Source organism: Liolophura sinensis, chromosome 6 (genome assembly GCF_032854445.1).
Source record: "Liolophura sinensis isolate JHLJ2023 chromosome 6, CUHK_Ljap_v2, whole genome shotgun sequence".
Classification (NCBI taxonomy): domain Eukaryota; kingdom Metazoa; phylum Mollusca; class Polyplacophora; order Chitonida; family Chitonidae; genus Liolophura; species Liolophura sinensis.
In genome coordinates, this window is record NC_088300.1 from 41,824,997 (window position 1) to 41,850,561 (window position 25,565).

The 25,565-nt window shown below is 37.0% G+C and overlaps 1 protein-coding gene across 3 annotated transcripts in view; it reads left to right on the top strand.

Moving 5' to 3' along the window:
- Window positions 1-22,977, top strand: part of LOC135466576 (1-phosphatidylinositol 4,5-bisphosphate phosphodiesterase delta-1-like) — a 31,808-nt gene extending 8,831 nt beyond the window's left edge. The window contains exons 2-20 of one of the 3 annotated variants that reach the window (XM_064744129.1): window positions 5,112-5,267; window positions 6,213-6,283; window positions 7,016-7,167; window positions 7,679-7,808; window positions 8,090-8,208; window positions 8,974-9,040; window positions 9,643-9,736; window positions 10,001-10,118; window positions 12,043-12,128; window positions 12,692-12,812; window positions 13,396-13,431; window positions 17,550-17,635; window positions 18,992-19,071; window positions 19,514-19,718; window positions 20,629-20,808; window positions 21,005-21,112; window positions 21,373-21,437; window positions 22,053-22,189; window positions 22,839-22,977. In XM_064744129.1, the coding sequence (XP_064600199.1) occupies window positions 5,112-5,267; window positions 6,213-6,283; window positions 7,016-7,167; window positions 7,679-7,808; window positions 8,090-8,208; window positions 8,974-9,040; window positions 9,643-9,736; window positions 10,001-10,118; window positions 12,043-12,128; window positions 12,692-12,812; window positions 13,396-13,431; window positions 17,550-17,635; window positions 18,992-19,071; window positions 19,514-19,718; window positions 20,629-20,808; window positions 21,005-21,112; window positions 21,373-21,437; window positions 22,053-22,187 (2,009 nt within the window). In that variant the 3' untranslated portion in view covers window positions 22,188-22,189; window positions 22,839-22,977. Of the gene's footprint in view, window positions 1-5,111; window positions 5,268-6,212; window positions 6,284-7,015; window positions 7,168-7,678; window positions 7,809-8,089; window positions 8,209-8,973; window positions 9,041-9,642; window positions 9,737-10,000; window positions 10,119-12,042; window positions 12,129-12,691; window positions 12,813-13,395; window positions 13,432-15,326; window positions 15,351-17,549; window positions 17,636-18,991; window positions 19,072-19,513; window positions 19,719-20,628; window positions 20,809-21,004; window positions 21,113-21,372; window positions 21,438-22,052; window positions 22,190-22,838 lie in introns of all 3 variants that reach the window. The other 2 variants (XM_064744130.1, XM_064744131.1) reach the window with 2 other exon arrangements.
- Window positions 22,978-25,565: the final 2,588 nt, after the last annotated feature.

Genomic DNA, 25,565 nt, shown 5'->3' on the forward strand with positions numbered 1-25,565 from the left:
TTTAAACATATATCAAGACTTGGGCAAGGTATTATACTTGAAGGATTTTTAAATTCCATTTCCATGTAGTAATACTTTCTCATATTGAAAGGTAAATATTGAGCCTGTATTGAGTGCATCCATTGCCCTCACCCACAGGGAACAAGATAGCCTGACCCTGGGAGTGCTACTCCTGTCAATACTGTTTGTCCCACCTGGTCTAAGGATCTGGTATGAAGCAGGGTAAATAGGCCTACATGTATACTTACATGTCGTCATGACCTACTTGATTTGAATGGTACATGTATGTTGTGGACATGTGATACTGCTGTGGACCTTAAGCAGTAGATTAACTGTTACATAAACAGCATGCCGAAAAAGAAAACTATCTAAAAAACTGAATCACATGCAACATATTCTTCACTCTGTCCAGATCTCACTAAAACCTGTTATGTGCAGTGGGATGGGGTGTTTAGATTTTCTGTTAAATATTTAACTTTCAGTTTCATGGTAGTAAGATGTCGGACTGTCAAAACCTCATGAAAACAGTTTAGATCTATGTGCATCTACCCTTTTATCTTTTACCCAGTTGTACATGCAGCCCTGTTATTTTCATGTGTTACAGCTCTGTGTACTTGAATATTTTAATGTACCCATTATCATAAGGAGGTACATGTAAGTAGAACATGTCCTTGAGAATTTTAATACCTGTGTAGGTTAGAAGTAATAAGTAAACTATTGAACAGGGAGGTGAATTGAAAACAGGTGTTATTCCAGAGCTATGGGTGAGGAAGGCTTCCCTGACCATCTGTGTGCTTATATAGAAGTATGTGAAGGTGTTTGTACATGCAGTGTACACATGTATGTCTTATAGCGGGTTATTGCCACTCCGTTTTCCTTCATATATATACATTTAGATTTTAACCACACTGTGCCCTTGTTGGTTGTCCCAGAAAAGAAATTGACGTGGCTGTAGATGTATGAGAATCCCCCCCCCCCCCACAACCCCCCACCCACATATCATGCGAATGTACAGATGTAAATCCAAATAGAAATTACTGTATTTCATTTTAAGTTTAGCAATTTTCAAGTGACACGTTTTACTTAATTCTGATCAGTTCATCCACATAGGAGGGCCACTGAAAAGTTTTTTTGTGAAGTTTGTTTAATTTCTTATGAGAAAAAATACTAAGATGCCATTTTAAAGCCTTTATGTCCCTTGGAAAGTGGTTTTATAATCACCAAACTTTAGGTGACATAGATTATATCAGCGTTTAGATAGAACATACATAATGCATTCTCTACAAGAAATAAGCCAAGTGTGATTTATGAAGGATTTACTTTGTTTTTTCTTCAAGAAATTTTCTTGAAAAAGATTATTGTGTTAGGTGAAGGTTGCTGGTAAGGAATGTACTGTGCTCAGAAAAAATTGTGTGCAATATTGCAATACAACTGCCTGCGTAAATTAACGATGGAAATTAAGGAAATTGAGAAATTTTTCCTATTCCAAACTAATAATGCAAAAACGATGCATTCATCAGTTTTAAACTGAATACATGTATAAGGTGACATAAAGAGTTTATTCCCACCGTAATGCTGGCCGCTGTCTTATAAGTATAAGTGAAGTATATTGAGTACGGCGAAAAACGCCAATCAAATAAGATAAATAAATTAAACAAAGAGATTCTGCACACAATATTTGATCAAAATCAGATAATATTTGCATGATGTTTTTTATGATCTTCCCAGAGGCCTTCAGTAACAAATACATGAACAAGTAGAAACATTGTATGAAATTCCTTTTTTAAAACATGGAGACAATCAATAATTCATTTACATCCTACAGACACCAGCTGAAATCGCAAAACAGACAGGTGTTACGATTTATTCATCAATTGCTGGAAATAATTCTGTAAATGTTGTTTAAGCCCAGATAGCACAGTTGGTAGAGCTTTGGGAGCGGTAGTTCCAGGATCAGTCCTGGGTCGAGTCACACCTAAGACCTTAAAAGAGGAAGTTGTATCTTCCTTGCTTGGCGTTCAGCATGAAATGGATAGTGCAACGACTGGTTGACCCATATCAGTATAATGGCTCAGGCGGGGCGTCTTACTTGCCACCGCTTAGGCACCTCAGTGAAGCAGCACTAGATAAAAGAGTGATGGAAATCTGTCCTGCTACAAGGAGACACATTACATGCACTCTAAGGATTCCTTCGTCGTCATATTACCTGAAAAATTGTTAAGTATGACATTAAACCCCAAGCACACACTCGCTCACTGTTAATATTGTGACAGAAATGTGGTGATTATGTTGTTTTCATTTGACATTCTAGGCTGTTCCAAGCATGATGGACCACCACTGTGGAAATGCTTTGATTTTAGTTAGAATTGTGCTTATTAATAAGAAAATTATTAGCAGATGGTCTAACAAACCTTTTTATACTATCCTGCTCTGTTTTTAACAAAAAGTTAAAGTTAAAGATTAACAGGTGACTCATCATGCAGTGAACTAAAAATAAGAGAAATCATACGATATCTAATGTGGTCAGAAATTGTCAAGTAAAGAATTGGAGCCATAGAGTATTTGTATACAGTGTTTCTTTAGGATATTTAAGAACAGTTACTGGTACAAGTATGGCAAACAGACGGACAGACTCAGTTAATATTTCTTGCTTGTTGCAAAAGCGTGGGATAATTAGGGCTTGGTTTCCAGTACGTACATTGTACACATGGATGTACATGTATATGCACAGCACATGTACATGTATTCTACTAGAGTACTTCTGACATTTTTGGAAAAACTGGCAGGCTGTTAGAGGGTATAATCCCACCCTAGGGCAACACTGATTTATTAAACTGTCTAAAATAATTGATAAACGTGTTTCGCTCAGTTACAAGAGTTGCGCATTTAATGGCATGCCTTTCAGCAATTTCTGTGTGAAGAAATAGCCCAGCTTTATGCATTCCAGATCACATATGACCAGGTGAAGATCTGCATTGATTTGCCATTCCTCTTGGACCCGGCAAGGCTTAAGTGGGATGCCTGTTTCTTGGTTAACTTCTACATGTATTTTTAACATCTTTGTTCTTCAGCAATGAGTTATCAGCTTGTTCCTAAGGCTTTTGTGACATATAAGAGAACTTTGTATTACCACCATGACTAAGGAATGTGTGTACAAGAACATAACGAACATAATGTCTGGGCTTATGACCAAACATAAGCAAGGTTCTAGCTGACAACATTTTTTACAGTCTGCACGGTAAAAGCATTTGTTCAGTATTGTATTCAGAACAGTTGTTTTACCAAACATGTCAACTTTGTGAAAAGATCAAATTAGTGTTTGTACACCACTTTTTTCTGACCTCCACAAGGTCAGATATAGCTATAAAGGTTGGGAAGGTCAAACAGTTAGGGTAGGGTTAGAATATCCCAGCTTTAGCACAGTTCTCTTAATTCCAAAACCTGCCTTTAGCTGGAGTGGTTCAGATGGAATGTTGGGGTTTTCCGCTTACATGTGTGTCTTATTATTTCGCTCAACAGCCATACAGTATCACCCTCTCCTCGAATCTTTGCCCTCATTTAAAGTACATGTAGCGATTTGCAGCGCCTCATTTAAGTGTTCAAACATTTATAACCATTTAGGCAGCCATTTAAATATTTTAAATTGTGGTTGATGTGGTGCAGTATAAATGTATGTTTGTCAGATATTTGATGGCAACATTTACATCTGTAAGGGAAATCCTTGGTTTTGGAAACGATACATTAGGTATGGCTTAATATAAAACCATATGTATTATTCCCATTAGACCTCTATTTAAGGATTTCAATACAGTGACATAAATGTCCATTTAAGTATCCATTTACAACAACCATGACTATCGAACCATAACTATTTTTAAATGCCCCCACCACCCTTCCACCCTGCCTTCCTTCCATCACAACACACATGCACTATGCACTTTGGCAGCCAAAGGGTTAATGTATATCTTATAAGCAGGTGACTCTGGGTCATTCCTGACCATAATGACATCTTGGTCTGTAAAACTGCACCTACAGGTCTGACTGTTTTACACCATGTCAGGCACACAGGTACTTTGTCCTAGGTAATACATGTATGTTAAGACTGAACAGTGTCCTCTTTGGGGAATGAGTGAGCCAGCATGATTAATACTGATAGTTGTAGAATATTTCAGTGTTTGGGTTGGCTTTCTGTAAGGTGGCACCATCATGACAGGACCCAAAAAATGTTAATGTATAGATAGTAATGTTAGGCAGTAGCAAACAAAGAAATCAGTGTGCATTTAGAGTTGCCATCTCTTCTAAACCTGAGGATTTTGTCGTTTTAGTTTTGCCTTTAAGTGTCCTGAAAATGCAGTCACACTGGGTCACCCTAACAACAGCAAGTTTGTGCATACAGTGTTTGTGTTTGAGCAAACACTGTTTGTTGAACATTGTGCAATGTTACACATTCCAAATGAAATCGGTGAGGCCTAGAGGAATATCAGTCTCGATCTGCACATCTGTTCACTGGCTGTTAGTTTTGCTAGGCTGTATATGCCCCACTGAAAAAAATAAATTTTCAAAGTGTGCACCAAATGTTTATGCAGAAGTCTATAAATGCCTGGGAGGTTCACTGTAACCTTGTGTGGTGAAAAATAGTTACATGGATTCGGAACATTCAGTATAATGAAAATACATAAAATCGACGCAGCTTGGCTGTTATTTTCTCATTTTTAGAAGACATGCACTTGTGTAGATATGTACATATTTACAGTGAGGTTTTCTCTATTTCAAATTCTGTAATACAAATGGTAACATAAGAAATTCTTGCGTACATGTCATTGAGAAGTACTGAGAAAAGCTGTGGGTGCTTTACATAGTCATGCATACTTTGATGTAGGCTGTCTGATGGAACAGCCTACATACATCACATCTGTATGCGTATTCATCTCTCATGGATCTTACCTCTTGCTCAGAATATGCAGTATCGCCTCATACTACATGTATATGCATTTATGATACCCAGTGTATGCTCTCATAAATATGTAGTCGAAATTTGTAGCATTTGCAGTTGAAGGTGTTTTGTTTGATTTACGCTGGTTTGTAAGTATTTGTCTTGTTTTGTCCCACAGTGGAGCCTATTCTCCAGGAACTGGAAAAGGGATGCGACCTGTTAAAGATCAAAGGACCCAAGAAAGTATACTCACGGTTCTATTTTCTGGACAGGGAGAAAAATCGGCTAACCTATGATGGCTCTGAGAAAATATTTGGCAGGCCAACTGTTTCAGGTAGGTAATGGGGGCGTTGTAGACTTTGAGCAGACACTGACAATACTGGTTATTTGTAGATCGGAACGTTACTGAAAATACCAGCTAGCTATGAGAGAGATGGTCTGTTCTCCATTAGCTACATTAACCTGAAAACAATGCCAGAGCAAAAGCAACAGACTGACGGGTTTCAGCTTATTTATTTATGTCATTCCTTTTTCTGAGAAGTGTGTTTTGACAAAAGTGTATTTAAAGCAGGTACAGTACATATCAGTATGTTTGATTTTGTAGTGAAATTTTAAGTAATTCATTTACATATTCGTGTACATACTGTCGTTATGCCTGGAAACACAAGCTCTCACAGTACATGCAGACTTGTACATGTAAGTAACAAAGAGGCACCTGTTGCTAGCCATGTGTGCTAAGAGATAAGACATGGCAAAGCAAGTAGACGGCCAGCTGATTGAATGGAGTCAGTCATGCTTGTGCAACATTGCATGTGTTCATACCATATGCTTACTAAGGATGTGCTGTGTGCACAGTGTGGTAGTAGCAGCATTACACGTAGGTAAAAGTGGTCTGATATGCTTTGCTGTATTACATATTGTAGCCACAGTGTGTATTTGCACAAAGAAACCTATTCGAGAACTACATGAAGATGTTCACAAACACATGCGGCAGTTTGCCGGTTGCACCGTACACAAATATCTGTGGCAAGATGTAGATGTACTTTTAGATGTACATGTGCTTTATTTCTGTTGTCTCATGTTTTGACACATCAAATTGGTTAAGAGTTCAATTCCTGCAGTTGTCAGCTTGTCTCTTTATTGTCTAACTATTCTCTAATTCCAACGTTGGCAGTACTTGAAATGTTATAAGTTAAAATGTAACATGTGAGTAAAATGATATCTATTATTCCTTTTATGTCGCATTGGTTGATAGATTTGTTACTTTTTTTTTTTCCAGTCAAGCTGTCTCAAATACGTGACATACGTGATGGAACTAAGGAGTTTTCTAAACGTTTAAAGGGCTCAAATGTAAGTAGTATTTCACCGACAATTAATGTCTTGTTAAACTACTAGGTCGTTTACCGACATTATATGCCTTTTTTTTCTTTTAACCTAAAAACTGAGTGATTGAAATGCTTTCTTTCACTGGCTAGAGCTCACAAGGTATGTGTTTATATCTCGCCTTAGATAAGAAATTTGTAAATTTTCCTGGTTTCTATGTTCATAGAGTCAAAGTGATAATAACTGATGACAGGCAGTCTAATGCTCATTGAAGACCACCTGTCTGCCATCTATATAGTGTGCATATCTGCACATCACACAAGGCAGGTTCGTCAGTAACTTGCCAAATGTTGGCATTTTAATGACTCCCAGCCGGTCTGCCTTCATCCACAGTAAATCTGATTTAATCCGCTGTAAATATGATTTAAAGCAATTATCAGACGAATAAATAAAGGATGGTGACCCATGAAGAATGCCAGTAAATGGCAGCCGTGAACATGTACAGATCAGGCTGTAATCTAGTGATTAAAGACCCTTGCCTATCAATTGCACAGACACACCAAACAGACCTTGAAGAGACACTTTCCCAAAGGTTGATGGTGTACCTGAGGCACTGTGGTTACTCAACCCATAAAACTGACCGCCATCGTATAAGTAAACAATTTTTGAGTGTTATTAAACAAGTCAAATAAATAAATAAAAAAAAATAAATAAGTAAATATAGCTGGCTTGATTGCTGTAGTGCCTGTGGTGTTACAGAAGCAGCTGTTATTCAGCGTGATCCTGGGTGGGAAGCACAAGGTGATTCACCTACTGGCCAGGACTGAGGCGGAGAAGGAAAAGTGGGTGCAGGGCCTGACCTACCTTGTCCACAGAGACCGTTTCATTGAGGAACAGAAGGAACATGAGAAATATCCTTTTTCTACCTCAGGTCATTCCATGACCTCTCTATGTCTTTTTTTGGCGGCCTTATTGTAACCTATTGGAGACAGGGTACTACATGTGAACTAGCCCTTTGTCATTGATAATATGGTGCCCTACAAGGGTTGCAGCATGTTGTATCAAAGTCTTCCTCATAGGATCATAGAGAGTGTTGTGATATACATTTATAACATGTACAATATAAGTCTATAGCTCTGTACTAGTGTTTTTCCTGAGCCAGAATCGGAAGTAAAGAAAAATAATGAAAGAATGGAACATAAAAAAACACTACTTATAAACTGTTAAGCTAATCTGAATGACATGAAATCCATTTTGTGTTTTGTTAGAAATGTTTTGTATGGAGTGAAATAGTTCTTGTTACTGTGCACATGGGTCTTGCGTCTGAAGATCTGCACCATCCATTTTCCTGTTCACACTTCTACATTTGTATTGATGCTTCCACAGCTTTTTGTTTGGACATTATTCCTTAACAGTCTCTATGTGGATTGAGGATGCCTTCAAACAAGCTGACAAGGATGAGGACGGTGGAGTGGACAAGAGAGAAGTCTCCAAGTTGATGAAGGCTTTAAATGTGGATATCGACAAAGATTATATGTTGGCTCTTTTTGATGTAAGTGTCCAACTTTCTTTTTTTGTACTGATGATGATGCTGTTCTTGGCTGTGTTTAGGGCACTTTTCATATTTCTTTGGAGACTGGATCAGGTCTTTGAGGTAAATGTTGACCTAAGTATTCATTTAAATTACTAAACACAGTACTCCTGCTGTGTTTTTTTTTTTTTTTGATGCTGACATATTTTTTGTCTTGCATGTATAAGTTCATGTATGTATAAGAAATTCTATACATTTTGCATGGATTAGTGATCATGCATTCCCAATTTGATGTTTTACAGGAAGCAAATACAAACAAAGAGAGGAATCAAAGTGGGAGGCAGTCGTTAAACGTGAAGGAATTTGTTCATTTTTATCATCTCTTTACAAAACGTCCAGAAATGGAGGAAATTTTCAAAGAGTAAGAGCAGTGTTTCAGAATACATCTATACTTGTAAAAGTATATCTACATTTTAATTTAGGTCTAGGTCTACATGTCAATTCATTTTTATCATCTCTTTACAAAACGTCCAGAAATGGAGGAAATTTTCAAAGAGTAAGAGCAGTGTTTCAGAATACATCTATACTTGTAAAAGTATATCTACATTTTAATTTAGGTCTAGGTCTACATGTCAGTTCATTTTTATCATCTCTTTACAAAACGTCCAGAAATGGAGGAAATTTTCAAAGAGTAAGAGCAGTGTTTCAGAATATATCTATACTTTTACAAGTATATCTACATTTTAATATAGGTCTAGGTTTACATGTCAATGTTAACATTTTTCGTTGGCTTCCAGACTGTATGCTTGCTGTGCATGATGTATTGTTGGATAAGATTTGTGGTGATAATGTGAATATTACCTGATTTTATTTTGGGGTTTGGGTTGGTGGGAGGTGGACGATAAATCTTTCAACATTGTTCATACTTCGTATTTGAAAGTAGGTTGAATTTTTAAATTACTGTATTTCACTTAAAAGTTAGCTGTTTTTAAGTCCTACATTTAGCTTGATTGCGAGTCATCCGCCATATAGGGCAGCTTGAGAGTTTTTTTTCTGTTTGTTGTTGGTTTCATTATTTGGCCTTTGTGTGCTTCTGAAAGCGCATTTTTACAGGCCAGATAAATACAGTACCCTGTAATGATAGTTGATTAAATTTCATTTTGGTGATCAACTTATTTTTCTTCAGGTATTCAAATGGAAAAGCCCACTGGAATGCAGAGGACATAATGTATTTTTTCAGAGAAGTTCAAAAGGTACATCGCTGGTTCATTCATGTTCTGTAAAAATTACTTGCTCATCAGTAACACTGATCAGACAGGATTTAGTAGCTAGTTGTTAATAATGCTTATGTTCAGCCAGCGAGTACATGTACAGAGAATATGTATTCTCTTTGTCTAGAGTGCCTTCAATCTCATACAAATGCACCTACCAACTGTCCTTGCATTTAGTACTAAACCTTAGCCGCCTGTCCTTTTCTCTAGTTTGCCATGCAAGCTGTCAAAGTACACCTTCAAAATGTAGGGGGGCTTCCGTGGCTCAGTCGGTTAGCACGCTAGCGCAGCGTAATGACCCAGGAGCCTCTCACCAATGCGGTCACTGTGAGTTCAAGTCCAGCTCATGCTGACTTCCTCTCCGGCCGTAAGTGGGAAGGTCTGCCAGCAACCTGCGGATGGTCGTGGGTTTCCCCCTGGCTCTGCCCGGTTTCCTCCCACCATAATGCTGGCCGCCGTCGTATAAGTGAAATATTCTTGAGTACGGCGTAAAACACCAATCAAATAAATCAAATGAAATCAAAATATAGGTGTGGCGTAGACAAGTAATATCTCGTAATGTGTTGGATAATGTGTCTGTGCAGCTAGAAGGCACTAAAGAAGACTTTGGGAAGAAGATAATTGACATTTATGAACCAGATGAAAAATTCAAGACCAGTGGAAAGCTGAGTCTCGATGGTAAGTCATTGTTCACTCAGACATCATGATTATAAATTTTTCAGACAGAAACAAAAATACTTCTGTACAGGATTTTTCCAAGAAATCAATTACAGATTTCTGACCTAATATTTAAACTTTTTAAATATTTAAACAAAAAGGTAGAAATTTGGAGAAAGATTTGTATTTATTCTTGTGAAAATGGTGATTGATTTTACTCGTCTGTTTGTGGTGAGGGATGCAGCCTGCTAGTGTGCTGATTGTCTCGGTCACATGTATTTGTAGGATTCAGGAATGTTCTGCTATCAGAGAAGCATAGGATGTTTAAGCCCAGAAAAGCTGTGGTATACCAGGATATGGAACAGCCCATCACACATTATTTCATCAGCTCTTCCCACAACACGTAAGTCTGCCAGCACATCCTGCCAGACTCATCCCTAATCCTTTCGTCCCCAGTGCTGCTGTGATTACATCCCTGTGGTACCATCATATCATCTGACACTATCAGGATATCCTGAATAACTTTCCTAACAGATGGTGATTATTAAGTGAGCATTGCCGTGACTGTCAGTCAGCTTGTACAAGAAGTGTCAGTTTGTAACACAGGCATGTGCTCATAGAGCTTGTACAAGAAATGTCAAGTTAAAACACATGCATGTGCTCATATTTTTATTGCTAACATACAAAAATCACTTTTGTCAATGGTCTGGTTTGAATACAAGGTCTTGTTTAGTCCTTCCCAAAAAATCAAATGGCTCGAAATTTATGAAACATCCAATGCAGGTCTGCATTTGGACATAAATTGTTATGTTTTTGTGCTTTAAAAATGATTATTAAAGAATCAGTTGAAATGTGATGTTTCCAAATTTTCAACTGTTGCTTGGTCACTTTGCTCTTAATAATAATATTGTTGTCATATACAGTTGTATGGCATTGGATTGTTCTTCTAAAATATCACATGAAGAACTCTGCAGAGTTTCTTACTTCAATACAGATGATCCATGTTTATGTATATTTGGATTGCTTTTATTTTAAGACAGATGTTTTGCATTTCTATAAAGTGGCTAACATGAAAATAACCAGGTACTGAAACAGAGTAACAGCCGGGGAAAATGTGATTGTAGTGCTCAATTTGATATTCACAAAAAATGAAAAGGTTCTGACTACAAAGTTTTAATTGGGCTTATGCATGATCCACCTTGGTAAAAGTCTTTTGGGGATTCCCTTGTTCTTTTTGGTGGATGAAAATTCCTTTTATGCTTTCATTTTGTAGTTGAAACTATCGTCATGATGTCCTTTGTTGTGTTTTTTACCGATCCTGTAACACAACCAACCAACTTTACGTCAAAAAATGCTTTCAAATGTTGTAATGAAGATAACCTTCAGATTTGGAATACTGTTGGTACTTTCCTTTTAATATCCAGTCTTACACAGTGTCTATTTCTTCATGTATGTTACATGCACATGTATAGACAGTAAAATTGCACCTGAGACTAAGTAGCACATTTTCCCTGAATGTGGAGTTTTATGGATCTGAGAATGGTGTTTTAAGGCCTGTTGGGAAGGAAGGGTGATATACTGATGGGTATTCAGCTGGGAAAAATTTAAAGAGCTGCTACAGTGTGAAGACCTGTATGTCTTAAAAGCAGGGTTAAACGGTAAAAATCCAGATAGTCTGAATTGCTTTCTTACATTGTACAAAAATTGCAAGTGCACTGTATCAAAACTGCGGTCGTTAGTTTCTAAGGATGACAGGTAAAGTAAAGTTTCTTGTGGTGTACAATTTTGCCTGGTGTGATGTCATGCAAGAACACTTCACGTCACCCATCACTGATGTATGGCAACAAATGACGTACTTTCAAATGCACATGACGTCATTCCCGCATGACTGTGTTACTGCGATGTAACATCTACCCGATTCAGCTTGACACAAGGAATGTTATCACGTCACGTCAGGAAAATTCTACAGAATCTGCTAAAGCTTTTGTTTTTGAGGAGGTTAAATAATGTTATTCATCATAAATCTTTTTGAATCCTGGTGTTGGCACTGCTCCCTAAGGTATCCTTCATATCATTTTAATATTTTCGTATAGTTTCTCTTAAGTTTAACCGCCAAAAGAAATATTTTATGTTTTTTATTTTCTTTTATTTTAAATATTTTATTTTCTTTGTAGTATGAACTTTTTGGGGGGTGAAAGTCAGGTCACTTACTGTATGCCACAAGCTATCAGCAGTTAACAATCCTTATTCAACCGGGAGAAAAATGTAATATTGTGGATGTGTCATAAAAGTTGTATCAGATATATTTGTCTTGTTTGATGTGTCAGGTACTTGATGGAGGACCAGTTGAGAGGACCCAGCAGTACAGAGGCATACATCCGAGCTTTACAGATGGGCTGTCGCTGTGTGGAGTGTGAGTACCTTCTCCACTTAATAATACTGTCAGTGGTGCTGACCAATAAGTTCAACAACTGCCATGATGGGACGCTACAAGATTACATCTTTTAATCGGGGGATATGGGTTCAGTACTGGGTCTTGGTACTTCCTTGCTCAGCTCAAAGATCAGCCCTACTACTTAGTTTCTTCCAAATTGAGTCGCTCTCACGATTTCAGCTGTCATTTTTTAAACCAGTCAGCTTGAGTGTTTGCTCATTTGATTGGTGTTTACCATGTTCTTCAGGTATTCAGGAATATTTCACTTATGACGTCATTCAGGGTTATGCTCGGCCATTGTGAAACAAGCTCACGCTCACATGAGCGGCCATCAGTATGATGGGAGGAAAACACGTTTCATTGGGAAAACTCAGGACCATCCGCAGGCTGCTGGCATACCTTCTGCTGATGACAGGAGAGGAATGGAAATTAAAGGTTGCCAGATTACCAACGACCATGGTGTCCAACATGCATGTAAGACGCAGTAAATTAGTGTTGATTTCTTATATGTTGTATGAGCAGAATATGGTGTTCCATTACAGTGGACTGCTGGGATGGACCAGATGGGGAGCCAATTATCTATCATGGATATACGCTCACCTCAAAAATCAAGTTTGTTGATGTGATCCATGTGATAAAGGCTTACGCGTTTGAGATGTCACCGTAAGTATTTGACATTTCTGTCAGCGTGCATCTTCAATGATTTCTGTGATATTGTGTTACAAATTTTTGGTGGAAAAAATTTAGGTTGACTATTCTGTCTGTTGGCAGTAGAGACTTTCATGTCTGATGTTTGCAATACAGAGGTTCAGTAAATGATAACATTAAGAAATGGTGGTGGAATGCTAAATGACTGCTGAAAGTGCATTAATGGTGTGTTATTGGTGTGCAAGTGGTGAGCTAGTGGTGTACCACTGAGAAACTGATTCTATCTAATGTTACACTAATTCGTCAACTTTTTCACATATGAAAGAGCGACTTCCAGTGCAATTTTAAACTGCTTGTTTTTAATTTGATTTTGGAGACAAATCTACATTGGTTGGACTGACTAATTTCAGGGTTTCACAGAAAGTATAATTTTATCAGTCTACACTGAATATTGCCCTCAAAATATACTTGAATGAACACTTTGCAAACATGCGAAAGAGTTGAAGAAGCACAGTATTACCTTATTGGTGGTTTTTCATATATCTTGACACCAGTGCATGTATATAGTGATACAATCATGTACTGGGGATTGTTTAAGGCCAACAGAGGAGGAGGTAGTATCTGAATCCCTGCGGTAAGACAAGTGTGGCGTTACTGTGTTTGAGGCAATTCTGATGCATTACTTTTAATGGTTGTTGTAAGGTGATTGATTTTGCTGGAATCTACATGTATGATTTATGAAGTTTGCTACACAGTTTCAGCTTGATCTTATTTCATCAGTTGTCAATGTAATAAACAGGTGAGCCCCATGTAGCGGTAACCATGGTTTTGTGACGCCTATATGTACAGTTACAGCTAACCTCAGTTGACCCAGTAATGTGCCACTGGTCTTCATGTAAGCATCCTGGTTTACCTGTGCATGACCAGCTCATTCGCCTACTTCTAGTCCAGGATTGAGACAGCGTTTACACTACTTTTACATGTCTTTACTTATTTATTGGTTGGTGTTTAGTGTTTACATTACTTCTACATGTGTTTACATATCTATTTGAGTGGTGTTTTAACACCATACTGAAACAGTTTTTTTATGGGCCTATTGGTGAGAATCGCCAGAGGCCCATTATAGAGGCATGAAAAATTGTGAAGAAATTGCCGAAAGTAGTTTCACCTAAGTACGATGAGTCAGTGCACTTAACAAAGCAGACCGTGTGTTATAGTCAAATGCTTCCTTTCGTGATGGTGTCTTCATTGTTTTGTTGAGATTTATACGCAATGATTATGCATTGAATAAAAATTTTAATAATGTTTGGAGTCGTGCTATTCGTTTAGTTTCGTGTCACAAAAGGTTATCGAATGCGCTTGTGCTGTTTTGAGAATCGTGACTGTAAATGTTACATATCCGTCGGTACCTTGATTGCCTGTGATAGCGTATGTAGAGAAAAGATTTACATCGTGTAAGATAGCCTACGTTCATATATTAATATTTAGGCCTACCTTACAGAAATCAAGCGGTTTGTTAGTCACTAGAGTGGTGAAAGTAAAGAATGTGGAATTTATCAGACGGCAGGTATGCCATTTGACTTTGACCCCTGTGGTACAGATAAGGGACATGCATTTGTAAATGCGCTTAAAAATTAGGTGATATGCTTCTAAAATTAAAACAGAGTGTACTGAATATGCATGACGATGTGTGTCTACGCCTAAATTTCTGAAAGGTATAGCGTACATTCGAGATTTAAAGCAAACAGTTCTGTCAAAATCGAAAGTAAATCTCTGTAGTGGTTTACATGCGCGACGCTCTCCACTGAGTGTTAGTTTTCAGAAGCTGAAAGTTACAACAAAGGCTCGTGCAAAGGCTCAAGAGAATGACTACTGTTGATATTTGTATTTGTGACATTTCTAGTGTTTGACCTGAAGAAGATATGGCAACGGCTAAAAAAAATGGTCATTCTGGTCTCTATAAGTTCTGCTACTGTACTACATTAAATCATCCTAATATCGCTCCCAGTGTATGGTTTTAATTCTGCAGCAATCATCAGTTATTTGTGCTGTGTTAAAATGCTATCGAGTGTCCAGTTTCCAACGTGTACATGTATTGATGATTTCTGAGGAGAGAAGCTAACTCAGTGGAATACTACGATCACAAGAACAGCTAGTGTTCAGAAACATATTATATATTATACCATATACTGCTAGTTAGTAAAGTAAAAATAATACATTTTTGTCTTCTAATGTAGGCTTGCGTGCTCAGGAATATGTAGTTCTTTTTCAAATGGATGAAAGTTTGTGTGCAGTGCAAGTTTATCCTCTAGGAGACAGAATGGGAGACTGTGACAGCCACAGTATATGTCTTTGTGTGCGTGTGTGCGTGTGCGCGTTTGTGCGTGCATGTAAATCCCTGCATGTTGTGTGTTATCTTCAAGCCTGGTATTAGTGCAGAGAGCCTGGTTCACTTATTTACTGCCTATAGTTGTCTCCCCTGTTTTGTGATCAGTCTGTAATATTAGCATGCTGTTACTCTACTCCCAGTTTGATTGGTCGAGCTGCATCACCGTACGTATTTTCTCGTATTTAAATAAACCAGTACACCACAGTATTTCTCCAGGTACATGCATGTACCACCATTACCTTTTCCCACTGTGATGCATGCATGTGAGAACGTGACTTTGGTTTCAATCCCCCACTCCCATCACCCTTCCTCCCCCTCCCCCTTTTTCCCACCCGCATACTTTCAGGTGATATCCCCTCCCTTAAACGTCACACTACCCATGTTTCCTTTATCTGGAGTAATACAGTAGTGTACTTGTGAACCTGGCGTTTTAACGCCTTTTTTTTTCATCCTCGCTTTAGACTGGCTTTTTCATGTTCTTAGCTTTGAAATGAGCTTTGTTTGAATTTTTAGTGTGTCTACACAGTGTTCCATTTTTACCAGTTTGTTACATGTATCACATGTTGTATTTGCAGTGACATTTAATGTAATTTAACTTCTTTATTAACTATGACTGTTATTTAGTATTGCTTATGTGCTTATGTTTTGGACATAATGTTTGTTTCTTATGTGAATATACAAGTAGTTGCAGCAAGAGATCTAAGATATGAATACATGTAGCTACACGTATGTATTCTTGATAAAGCTAATGTATCAAACCAACCTCAGCAAATGTGTACTTGTAAAATTACATGCGACTAGTACTGTAGACTGATGCCCTTAGACATCAATAGATATGTTATTCTGACAGCGAAATCATCCCTAAAACCCAAAGGGACATGTGAGCCTCAAAATTTTAACTCCCTTTCATGCATGCTGTTTTTTACTGAGCTCTTTTTGTGATATGCATCTTCAGAATTCTATGAATCTATCTTGTTATTAAGAGACAACGAGACTATAAACTACATGTATTTTGTTTTCGTGATAAAGATAATATGATTAAAACTTATTTTCTGATTGGCTAGTGCTGTTAAGAACAGCTAAAAGGACAGTTGCCTGTGCCGGGTGTATGTGCCATTCTTGAGAAGCTGTAATTAAAAGGAACTTTCTCTTTTGACTGAGACATTCCTTAAAATGGCATTATCTTGACATTGTAAAGAAAATTAAAGAAAGCAAATTCTTGTGCTGGGCTGTATGCAGTATTTCTGTTACAGGTTTGTTGTTATTTATCTTAGTTTGCATTAATATTAGTGATTATTTGTTTAACTTTAGTGTATTATACTAAATCAAATGTCATGTGTGATTTATATATCTTTATATAATACTTGTACTTATATCACACTTATATCACACTTGTATCACACTTTTGGTTGTAGTTATGATTTAGGTATAAATCCTGTACACATTTATCCACACTCCTGTGAGTTGAGCACGCAGTATATGCGCATGTCACAACATGAGTGGCTTTGTGGGTGCGCGCCCTAGGGTGGGGTATATTATATTGTCCTTAACACCTCCGGTGTGTACATCCACTTCCACCCCACCTGTCCCACTGTGCAAACACTTCATCACTGCCGTATTGCCTCTACGTTGGGCAAGTTTGCGTAATGTTAGCAAAGTTGATACTGTCATTGATATTAATTTTAAAAAATGAGAAAGTTCATTTTAATACAATCATACAGAGTATGTTCAAATTTATATTAGGCTTATGGTTTCCAAGGATTTATGTTAAGGTATTTGAACATTTTCATGTTTTGAAAATCTCAGATACATTACTGTAAATAATAAATAAATAAATATATATATATATCCTTTTGCTTGGAATTATTGATGATAGTAATTTTGTTATTCAAAGTCCTTAATATGATAATGTTTCAGCAACAAGGCATATTTGTTCATATAATAAAAAGGTTCCAATACCCCATTTTAACTGTGCTACAAAGCCCTTCACCCTTCTGATCCCTTATTTTCCCCTCTGCCAGCTCATTGTCCTGACTGCTACTGTATGTCAACAGATATATACAGGTGTGATATGTAGTGAAAGACAGATTTACCTTTATTTATTTCATAGTATTCAGAGTAAAAACAAAATACTTACATGTATTTTAACATGAATTTTCTTTTAATTATAGTATATCCTTATATCTTTATCTAAATGTCTCTTATTTTTGTTTTCAAAGTGATTGTTCATCAGTGATTCTTTAATGCTTTTTTACACTGGTATGATGACAGCGCACTCTTCTCGCAATCCTGTCAATAGGTTTGGCATGTCCCCATTTGTTACCCTTGATTAACTCCATGCTTATGCTTTTGGCTTCTTGCAGCTTCCCTGTGATTCTCTCCATAGAAAACCACTGCTCTATCAAACAACAACAGAGACTGGCCTTCCACCTAAAAGACATCCTAGGCAGTATCCTTGTCACAGCCCCAATCTATTATACATGTAACTCTTGTCTCATGAGATCTTGTATTGTTATCAGAAATTTCAAGACAGTGTGACAAATTGTCAATTTATTCCAGCACTGAATAGGTCACTTAATCTGGTATTGAATAGGCAGTTTACTCAGATACTGAACGTAGTATTTACTCGGGTATTAGATAGAGTACTTTACTTGGGTATTGAATAGAGTACTTACATGAGGTTTGAATAGAGTACTTACATGGGTATTGAAAAGAGTACTTACTCAGGTATTGAATAGAGTACTTACTCAGGTATTGAATAGAGTACTTACTCAGGTATTGAATAGAGTACTTACTCAGGTATTGAATAGGTCGCTTACTTGGTTACTGAATTGCCAGTTTACTCATGTACTGAATAGGTGAAGTATTGAATAAGTGGCTTTTATGGGTACTGCATATGTAACTTAATCAATTATGTATATTTAACTTTATTTCAAAATGACAAATGAATCAGTAATGCAACTGTTCTTCCCCATGGTCCTCAAATAGTATATTTACACAAGTACTGAATTAGCCACAACATACTCATGTATTAAATAGGTAGCTCTAATATTAAATATGACGCTGACTCTGGCACTAAATTGACTGCTTAGGCAGTGGCAGCATCAGTTACGTACTTTCAAACTCAATTCAGGTTCGGGGCCTCCGTGGCTCAGTCGGTTAGCGCACTAGCGCAGCGTAATGACCCAGGAGCCTCTCACCAATGCGGTCGCTGTGAGTTCAAGTCCAGCTCATGCTGGCCGTACGTGGGAAGGTCTGCCAGCAACCTGCGGATGGTCGTGGGTTTCCCCCGGGCTGTGCCCGGTTTCCACCCATCATAATGCTGGCCGCCGTCGTATAAGTGAAATATTCTTGAGTACGGCGTAAAACACCAATCAAATAAATAAATCAATTCAGGTTCTGTGTGCTACACATGCTGTTTTCTCTGCCCACAAATTTCTTCTGGTCACAGTGGTTTATTTTATATTTTGATTGAAATTATTAAGGAAGCATGGAAATAAATAAGAAATAATGGTTGAGTGCAATAATGGTTGTGAAAATCTTAATGTAACTTTTGATTCCTGTGCCAACTTCATAGAATATTTTTAAATCTGATTTCTTGTAAGTCTATTCAGGTTTGGCATCTCCATTACAACATCAACATCAACGTTTTCCAGTGGATGAGACTATAGTTACTCTGTTTGTATCTTAGGTGTTTGCTATTTTGTTTGGAAGTTAATGTTGAAAATGTTTTATAAGTTGTCGCTACATATATAACTGTCAATTAAGGGTGTCTTTACTGTTAATTTTGCTTAACCCTGGCTAGAATATTTGTACACCAAACAAGTTGACCCGCTGAAAGATTTACCTTCTCCTGACGACCTCAAGGACAAGATTCTTATCAAGGTTTGCAATCTTCGTTATTATCCACAAATGAACTATCCATACATCTAAGTGCATTGTACAAGTTTCTTGTTTTTCAGTGAGTGGATCGACATGTGTTGGTATTAGAAAGAAATGTTATGTTTAAACTACCATACTGACTGGTATGAGGGAGTAAGAATATTATCAGAGTAGTTAATTATCATTAAGTGCATCTGGGGCGGTGACGTCTTCTTGCAAGCATGTTCAGGTATCCAGCCTTCACCCAACGTGATCATGTCTTCAAAAACTTTCGGTGTATATGTGTACTAAGTTTGTTGAAAACGGCAATTTTTCTTCTTTCATAGTTTCCATTTAATTTGTCAACAAAATGAAGTCATTCTTTATTTTTCTTCTTCTTTTTACTCCTTATTTCATGCACACAGTCATGTATTATGACCAGCAATTTTATGTTTCATGATTTTAGGCAAAGAAATTACCCGACACAATACCTGAAGAAGAGGTAGGGGAGGTAAGCGATGAAGATGAGGCGGCTGATCTGGACGACAACTCATCCATGACAGAAAAGCCCAAGAGCAAGTCTAAGTTAAAGCTGGCACCTGAACTATCAGACCTGGTCAATGTTTTCAAGAGCGTACACTTCCATGGTTTTGAGCATGCTGCTAACAATGGTAAGTCTGCATAGCTCGACCTTCCAGGAAATTTTTACAAGAGAATGAATGATCCATAAGCTTGTGATAAACTTTTAAGTTCTTTCTTTTGTCCTTTGGAGAAGTAGGAAGCTCAAAAGGAGAAGTGTGTATTAGGGTAAACAGGGCACCAGTTAAATGTAGATCTGCAAGGTTTTATATAAACTGTAAATATACTCATTACATTTGGAGTGAAAAAGAAAGTCTCTCCTCTTCATTTTGTCTCAGTATTTCTTAGGAGTTTGCGACCATGAGAGAATACATGGATCATAAGTCCCAGTTTTAGCCAGGCAGATATTTTCATTTAGTTTGGAATATGTTTGTTGAATATTTAATTTTTCATGCCACTCTCAACAATTTTTCACTTTTGTTGATAGTGGTTAGGTTTATGAGTTGATGGAAGCTGTGTGACTGGAGTAATTCAATGTCATTCATCATCCAACAGTGAACCTCATTGTTACCTCATTGTTACCTCAATGTTACCTCATTGTAACCTCATTGTTACCTCATTGTTACCTTATTGTTACCTCATTGTTACCTCATTGTAACCTCATTGTTACCTCAATGTTACCTCATTGTTACCTCATTGTAACCTCATTGTTACCTCATTGTTACCTCAATGTTACCTCATTGTAACCTCATTGTTACCTCATTGTAACCTCATTGTTACCTCATTGTTACCTCATTGTTACCTCATTGTAACCTCATTGTTACCTCATTGTTACCTCAATGTTACCTCATTGTAACCTCATTGTAACCTCATTATTACCTCATTGTTACCTCATTGGCTCAGAGCCGTAGCTGCTGCTGCTGACAGTGCTGACAATCATTATCATTCTGCAAGAATTCATCATTATAAATGCATGTTTATGACTTCACTGTTGTGTCTCAGCTCGCCCCAACGAGATGGTGTCGTTAGGGGAGTCTAAGATGGAGAAGCTTATAAAACAGCAGCCAGTGGATTTTGTACGCCACACACAGCGGCAAATAGTGAGGACATACCCTGGGGGATCACGGACGGACTCCAGTAACTACGACCCCGTTCAAGCCTGGAATGTAGGCTGTCAGATAGGTAAGCTCGGCCCATTAGTATGGTGGTCAGTGTGTAATGTTGAGGATATCCCGGAGTATCTGTTTGTACAGGTGACACAAGAAGGGTCTTACAACAGTAAGCTTTATGATAAGATGTTTTAATATGCTGATATAGAGTCTAATAAAATGTCTACGTTTGCAGCAATTTTTGAACAATTTGCTTCTGACTGTTTCAGTGGCGTTGAATTTCCAGACTCCGGATGAACCTTTGCAAGTTTACATCAGTCGTTTCCTGGACAACGGTGGTTGTGGTTACTTGTTAAAGCCTGCATGTTTACTACAAGGTAAGTGTGTGGTTTATTACAGAGACATTTTGGTTCTGAACTGTTGCATAAGTCCCTCATGTTTCTGAATAATCGCTGATGACACCTCTCCTTGCAAACTTGTTCCTCACTACTTTCTTGAAGATGACATTATTTGATTTCTTTAATTAGTATTGTCTTAGCTTTTCAAGATTTCTATCAAATACACAAAATTTACATGTGGACAATAAACACCAGTTAAATAAATAAATAAATAAATTCATTTGTTTGTCTGTCTTCAGAGGATGGAGATTTCAACCCTGAAGGTCCATTCCCCCCAGAGTGGAAGAGGACACTACGGTTACAGGTACATGCATAGGACAATTTAAGTATTGTTTCTGCATATGATACATCTTCTAATATAAAAAGGGAGAAACAGTCAAGTATCAGAAAGCTCAAAGATGCTTCATGGTCTTTATATCAATAACAAATAACTTAAAGTAAATCAGTCATACATGTATTTCCATTAGTTTGTTATTCTCCTTTGTAAAAAATAACAGTGATGTGAAAAAGTATAAGACACATCATTTTTCTTCCTCCCAATCCACACTTTCCATAATGCTTCAGAAGTTCAATATCAGATTTATGTACACATGTAATACACCAAATTTGTGCATAGAATGCAGGTGTATTGCTCTTTCACCTGTTGTACCAGTTTTAATGAAAATGTGTCTCAAAACTTGGCACCCTTGCAGGTTCCTTTTGTCAAATGAAAGGACAGATGAATAAAATTGCTATGGTACATAAACTACATGTACATAAACATAATCATGTTTTACTTTAATGATTTCTTCAGATATCGATGTGGCATTAAGCCATTCATTCATTCATTCATTCATTCATTCATTCATTCAAGTGAATGGCAGACCTATCAGATCATCAGTTGGGTGATAAGGATTTTCTGGGTTTTTTTAACTCTCAGGTGATAAGTGGCTACCAGATTCCAAAGCCCAGCAACCGCAGCAAAGGGGAGGTAATTGATCCATTTGTGACAGTTCAGGTGTATGGTGTGGGGATAGACCAGCAGGAAGTTCAGACCCACGGTTGTCAAGAATAATGGTGAGCATTTAGAACAATAGGTAAAATTTGGAAGACTGAATGTTACACACGTACATGGTTAAGGGAGAAGAAAACATAAACTTAATGTCAAAATCAGATGAAAGAGCTTGAAAACGTGTTTGCAAATGTGGTCTCTGTTAATTTTTAAAAAATTTTTTTCTTTCAGGAGTAAAGGGTATTTGAAAGTATTATTGTATGGTGGACATAATGGTTGTGGTACCACCTTGATATATACCGTCCTTGCATAATAATGTTCTAAATATGGATGTGATTCAAGTCTAATAAATTTATTCATATGTAAATTTGTTGTTTATATCCAAACACACTTAATCTGAATTTTGATAATATTTATGCTTATATTAAAAGTATTAGCATGATCAAATCCAGGTTAGACGTAGAGTCTGAAGTATATTTGTTTAACATGTGCTACATCCTCATTTATAACTTCATTAAGCAAAGACAGTACATACCAAGAGGTGGTCCCAAATCGCTTCCAGTTGAGTAATGGATTTATTTTGCACAAACAAGCACTTACAACCTGATGTGACAGTTGGGTTGAGTTGAGTTGGATCTTTAGTGCTCCATTTATGCCAAGCTTTATAGGGCTGCTACATAACATGTTGTTACTCTTAAGTGGATGTGTTTGCAGGTTTCAATCCATGCTGGAATGAGACTTTTGAGTTCACCATCCATTGCCCAGACTTGGCCATCATAAAATTTACTGTATATGACAAGGACCCTATGTCCAAGGATGACTTCATTGGCTTCTATGCTCTCCCCTTCAACTGTATGCAGCAAGGCTACCGTCAGTGTCGGCTTAAGGACAAGTTTGGCACTGACATGAGGAAGAGCATTCTGTTAACCAATATCAAGATTTTGGATCCCTCAGGTTAGTCATCTTTATGGTCACCTGAAATAATCACTGGTTAAAATTCAGCCAGTTCACATATTTTTCATGTACATCGTAATGTTGTTTACAGTAGGTTTTTTTTTTCTATGATCTGTTCTCAGTTTTAAAGTGGATTTAAAATTTGAACCTTGAACGTTTCTGGGAAGGTCTGTCAGCAACATGCAGATGGTCGTGGGTTCCCCCTGGCTTTGCACATCCTCCCACCATAATGCTGGCCGCCGTCGTATAAGTGAAATATTCTTGAGTACGGCGTAAAACACGAATCAAATAAATAAATAAATAGTTTCATTTGTTAGGATCTATTTATATTGCCGCATGTTTCATCTTATTCACTCCTCACCGAAGTGCCATCCAAAGGAAAAAAAGAAACCCAAACACAATCAACAGATAGAAGAGTATGATACATTTTGTTTTCTAGTTTGAATAACTAAATTTGTGCAAAATGTTAAATAAATATATTATAATATACTAAAAATCAGGCTGCCTTTTGTTTTAGGATTCTTTCCTGATATTATCTAATATAATACTAAAATAAATTTAAGAACATTTATTTAAATAAAATGGCTCAATTAAATCTGAGCTTCCTGGAGATATATGCATGCTGTTTTGTCACAGTCCAATGAATAGTTTGGACAGCGGATGCGAAAATGCGTTTCCTCACCTATTGTCTCCTTGAAACATTTTTAGTTGCTCCTTTGTTGCAGTCTGGGATACTCACATGGGTTAAAATACATATTTATGGCTGTTTATATTTATCTCATTTTGTTTTCAGAACCTCCCAATGAACAATGACAAACGGATATACACCCATGATATTGTGGAATTCAAAAAAAAAACAAATGAGTTATCCGTACAATATGAACAAATTTGTATACTTTTATACTCTCTTGTTCAACCTGGATTTGAGTTTTATAAATAACTGCTGGTTCCATGAATGAGTTAGCCACGTCCAATGTTTACTTAATTTAGATTGTATAGCTTATTCATGGTTTATGTTTTTGTATCATAAAGTCATTTTTTAATGAAACAACTGTATTTTGATAAACTTTTGTTCCATTTGTTGCTGAAATTCAAGCATGTTAATTTTCCTTGATCACATTGTGAGCATTGTTTCTATTCTTACAAAGCACACAGTACTTTAATGTCCTTGAAAAGATGTAAATATGTGCAATGACAAATTTGTTAGTCTCTGATTAGCAATATATTTTTTAATAGACAATGATGTAAACAGTGAGATCACTGGGGATTTGAATATGGGTTGTTCATACAGGGAATGAATTCAAGATTGGCAGGGTAGGGCAAATCTTGTTTTCTTTGGTTGTAAGATATATGTAGTTAGATGTAAGATAACCGTAGGTATTTCATTGGTAAACTGCTACACAAAGCTTATTAAAATAACCTGTTGCATACTCTTTTTTTTTATGTGAAAATGGTGTTCTTGTGAGTTAATGTGATTGGAAACTATATTCTGTTGAAAAGAGCTCAACCCTTGAAATAAAGCAAGAGGAAATTAGATGTTTGTATGGCAAGCTGCAATTATGTAAATGGTTTTATAGTGACTGGCTTACATGTCCTCAGAATGAAAGCATTACTGTGGCAGGATTTTAGCTTCCTTATGTGCCTGCACCTGTGTTTTTTTACTTGTGTATAGAGAGTACTAACTTAACTCTAGCATTTCTTTGTTTCCATCCATGCACCATGTTGCCCGGAGTGTTCTTGGGATTACTCATCCATATTGGACATGATCTGCATCATCCTATCTTTCAGGTCTGGTGTCAAATGACCAGTACTTGTAGCATTTGACACATTCATATGTACCTCCAGTATCATGTGACTTGTAATTTGCCAGTACCATAAAACTTTGTATCTCTGGTAGCATATGACTTTGGTATCTCTTGTACTAGTGACTTGTGTATCTTAAGCCTTGTTTTACTCCAGTACCATATGACTCCTGTATCTCTGGTGGCATATGACTCATGTCTCTGGTAGCCATGTAAAGGTTTCATTTCTTCTTATATGGTTACATGGTATATTTATTTATATACTCTTGTCTTCCAGTTTTTTTATCTGTCCTTCCACAACTTAGATTTTAGAGTCATGTTTTTATGACGGCATTGGTTAATTGGTGCAGACATTGCTGTTGTGTGTGGCTTTGAACATTTTTCATCTGCATTCATGTATTATGCTTACATGTAGCAGTGGACTTGGTATTACATGAATTTGTTCAATGCGACTACAAGACACCAGTTGTGAAAATACAAACTTCCATTTTAAGCCAAAAGTAATGAAAAAAATGTAGTCTGTCCCACTCAAGCAAAAATCCAAAAATGTTGAAAGTTAGAGAGAAGTCATTGACTGTAGCAGTTAGGATGTGGCATTGCAATATGTTATTTATTTGTAAACAGCTAAATTAGACCTCATCTACAGTCTTATTCAAGCGTTATTAATACCTTAACCTTGAATATA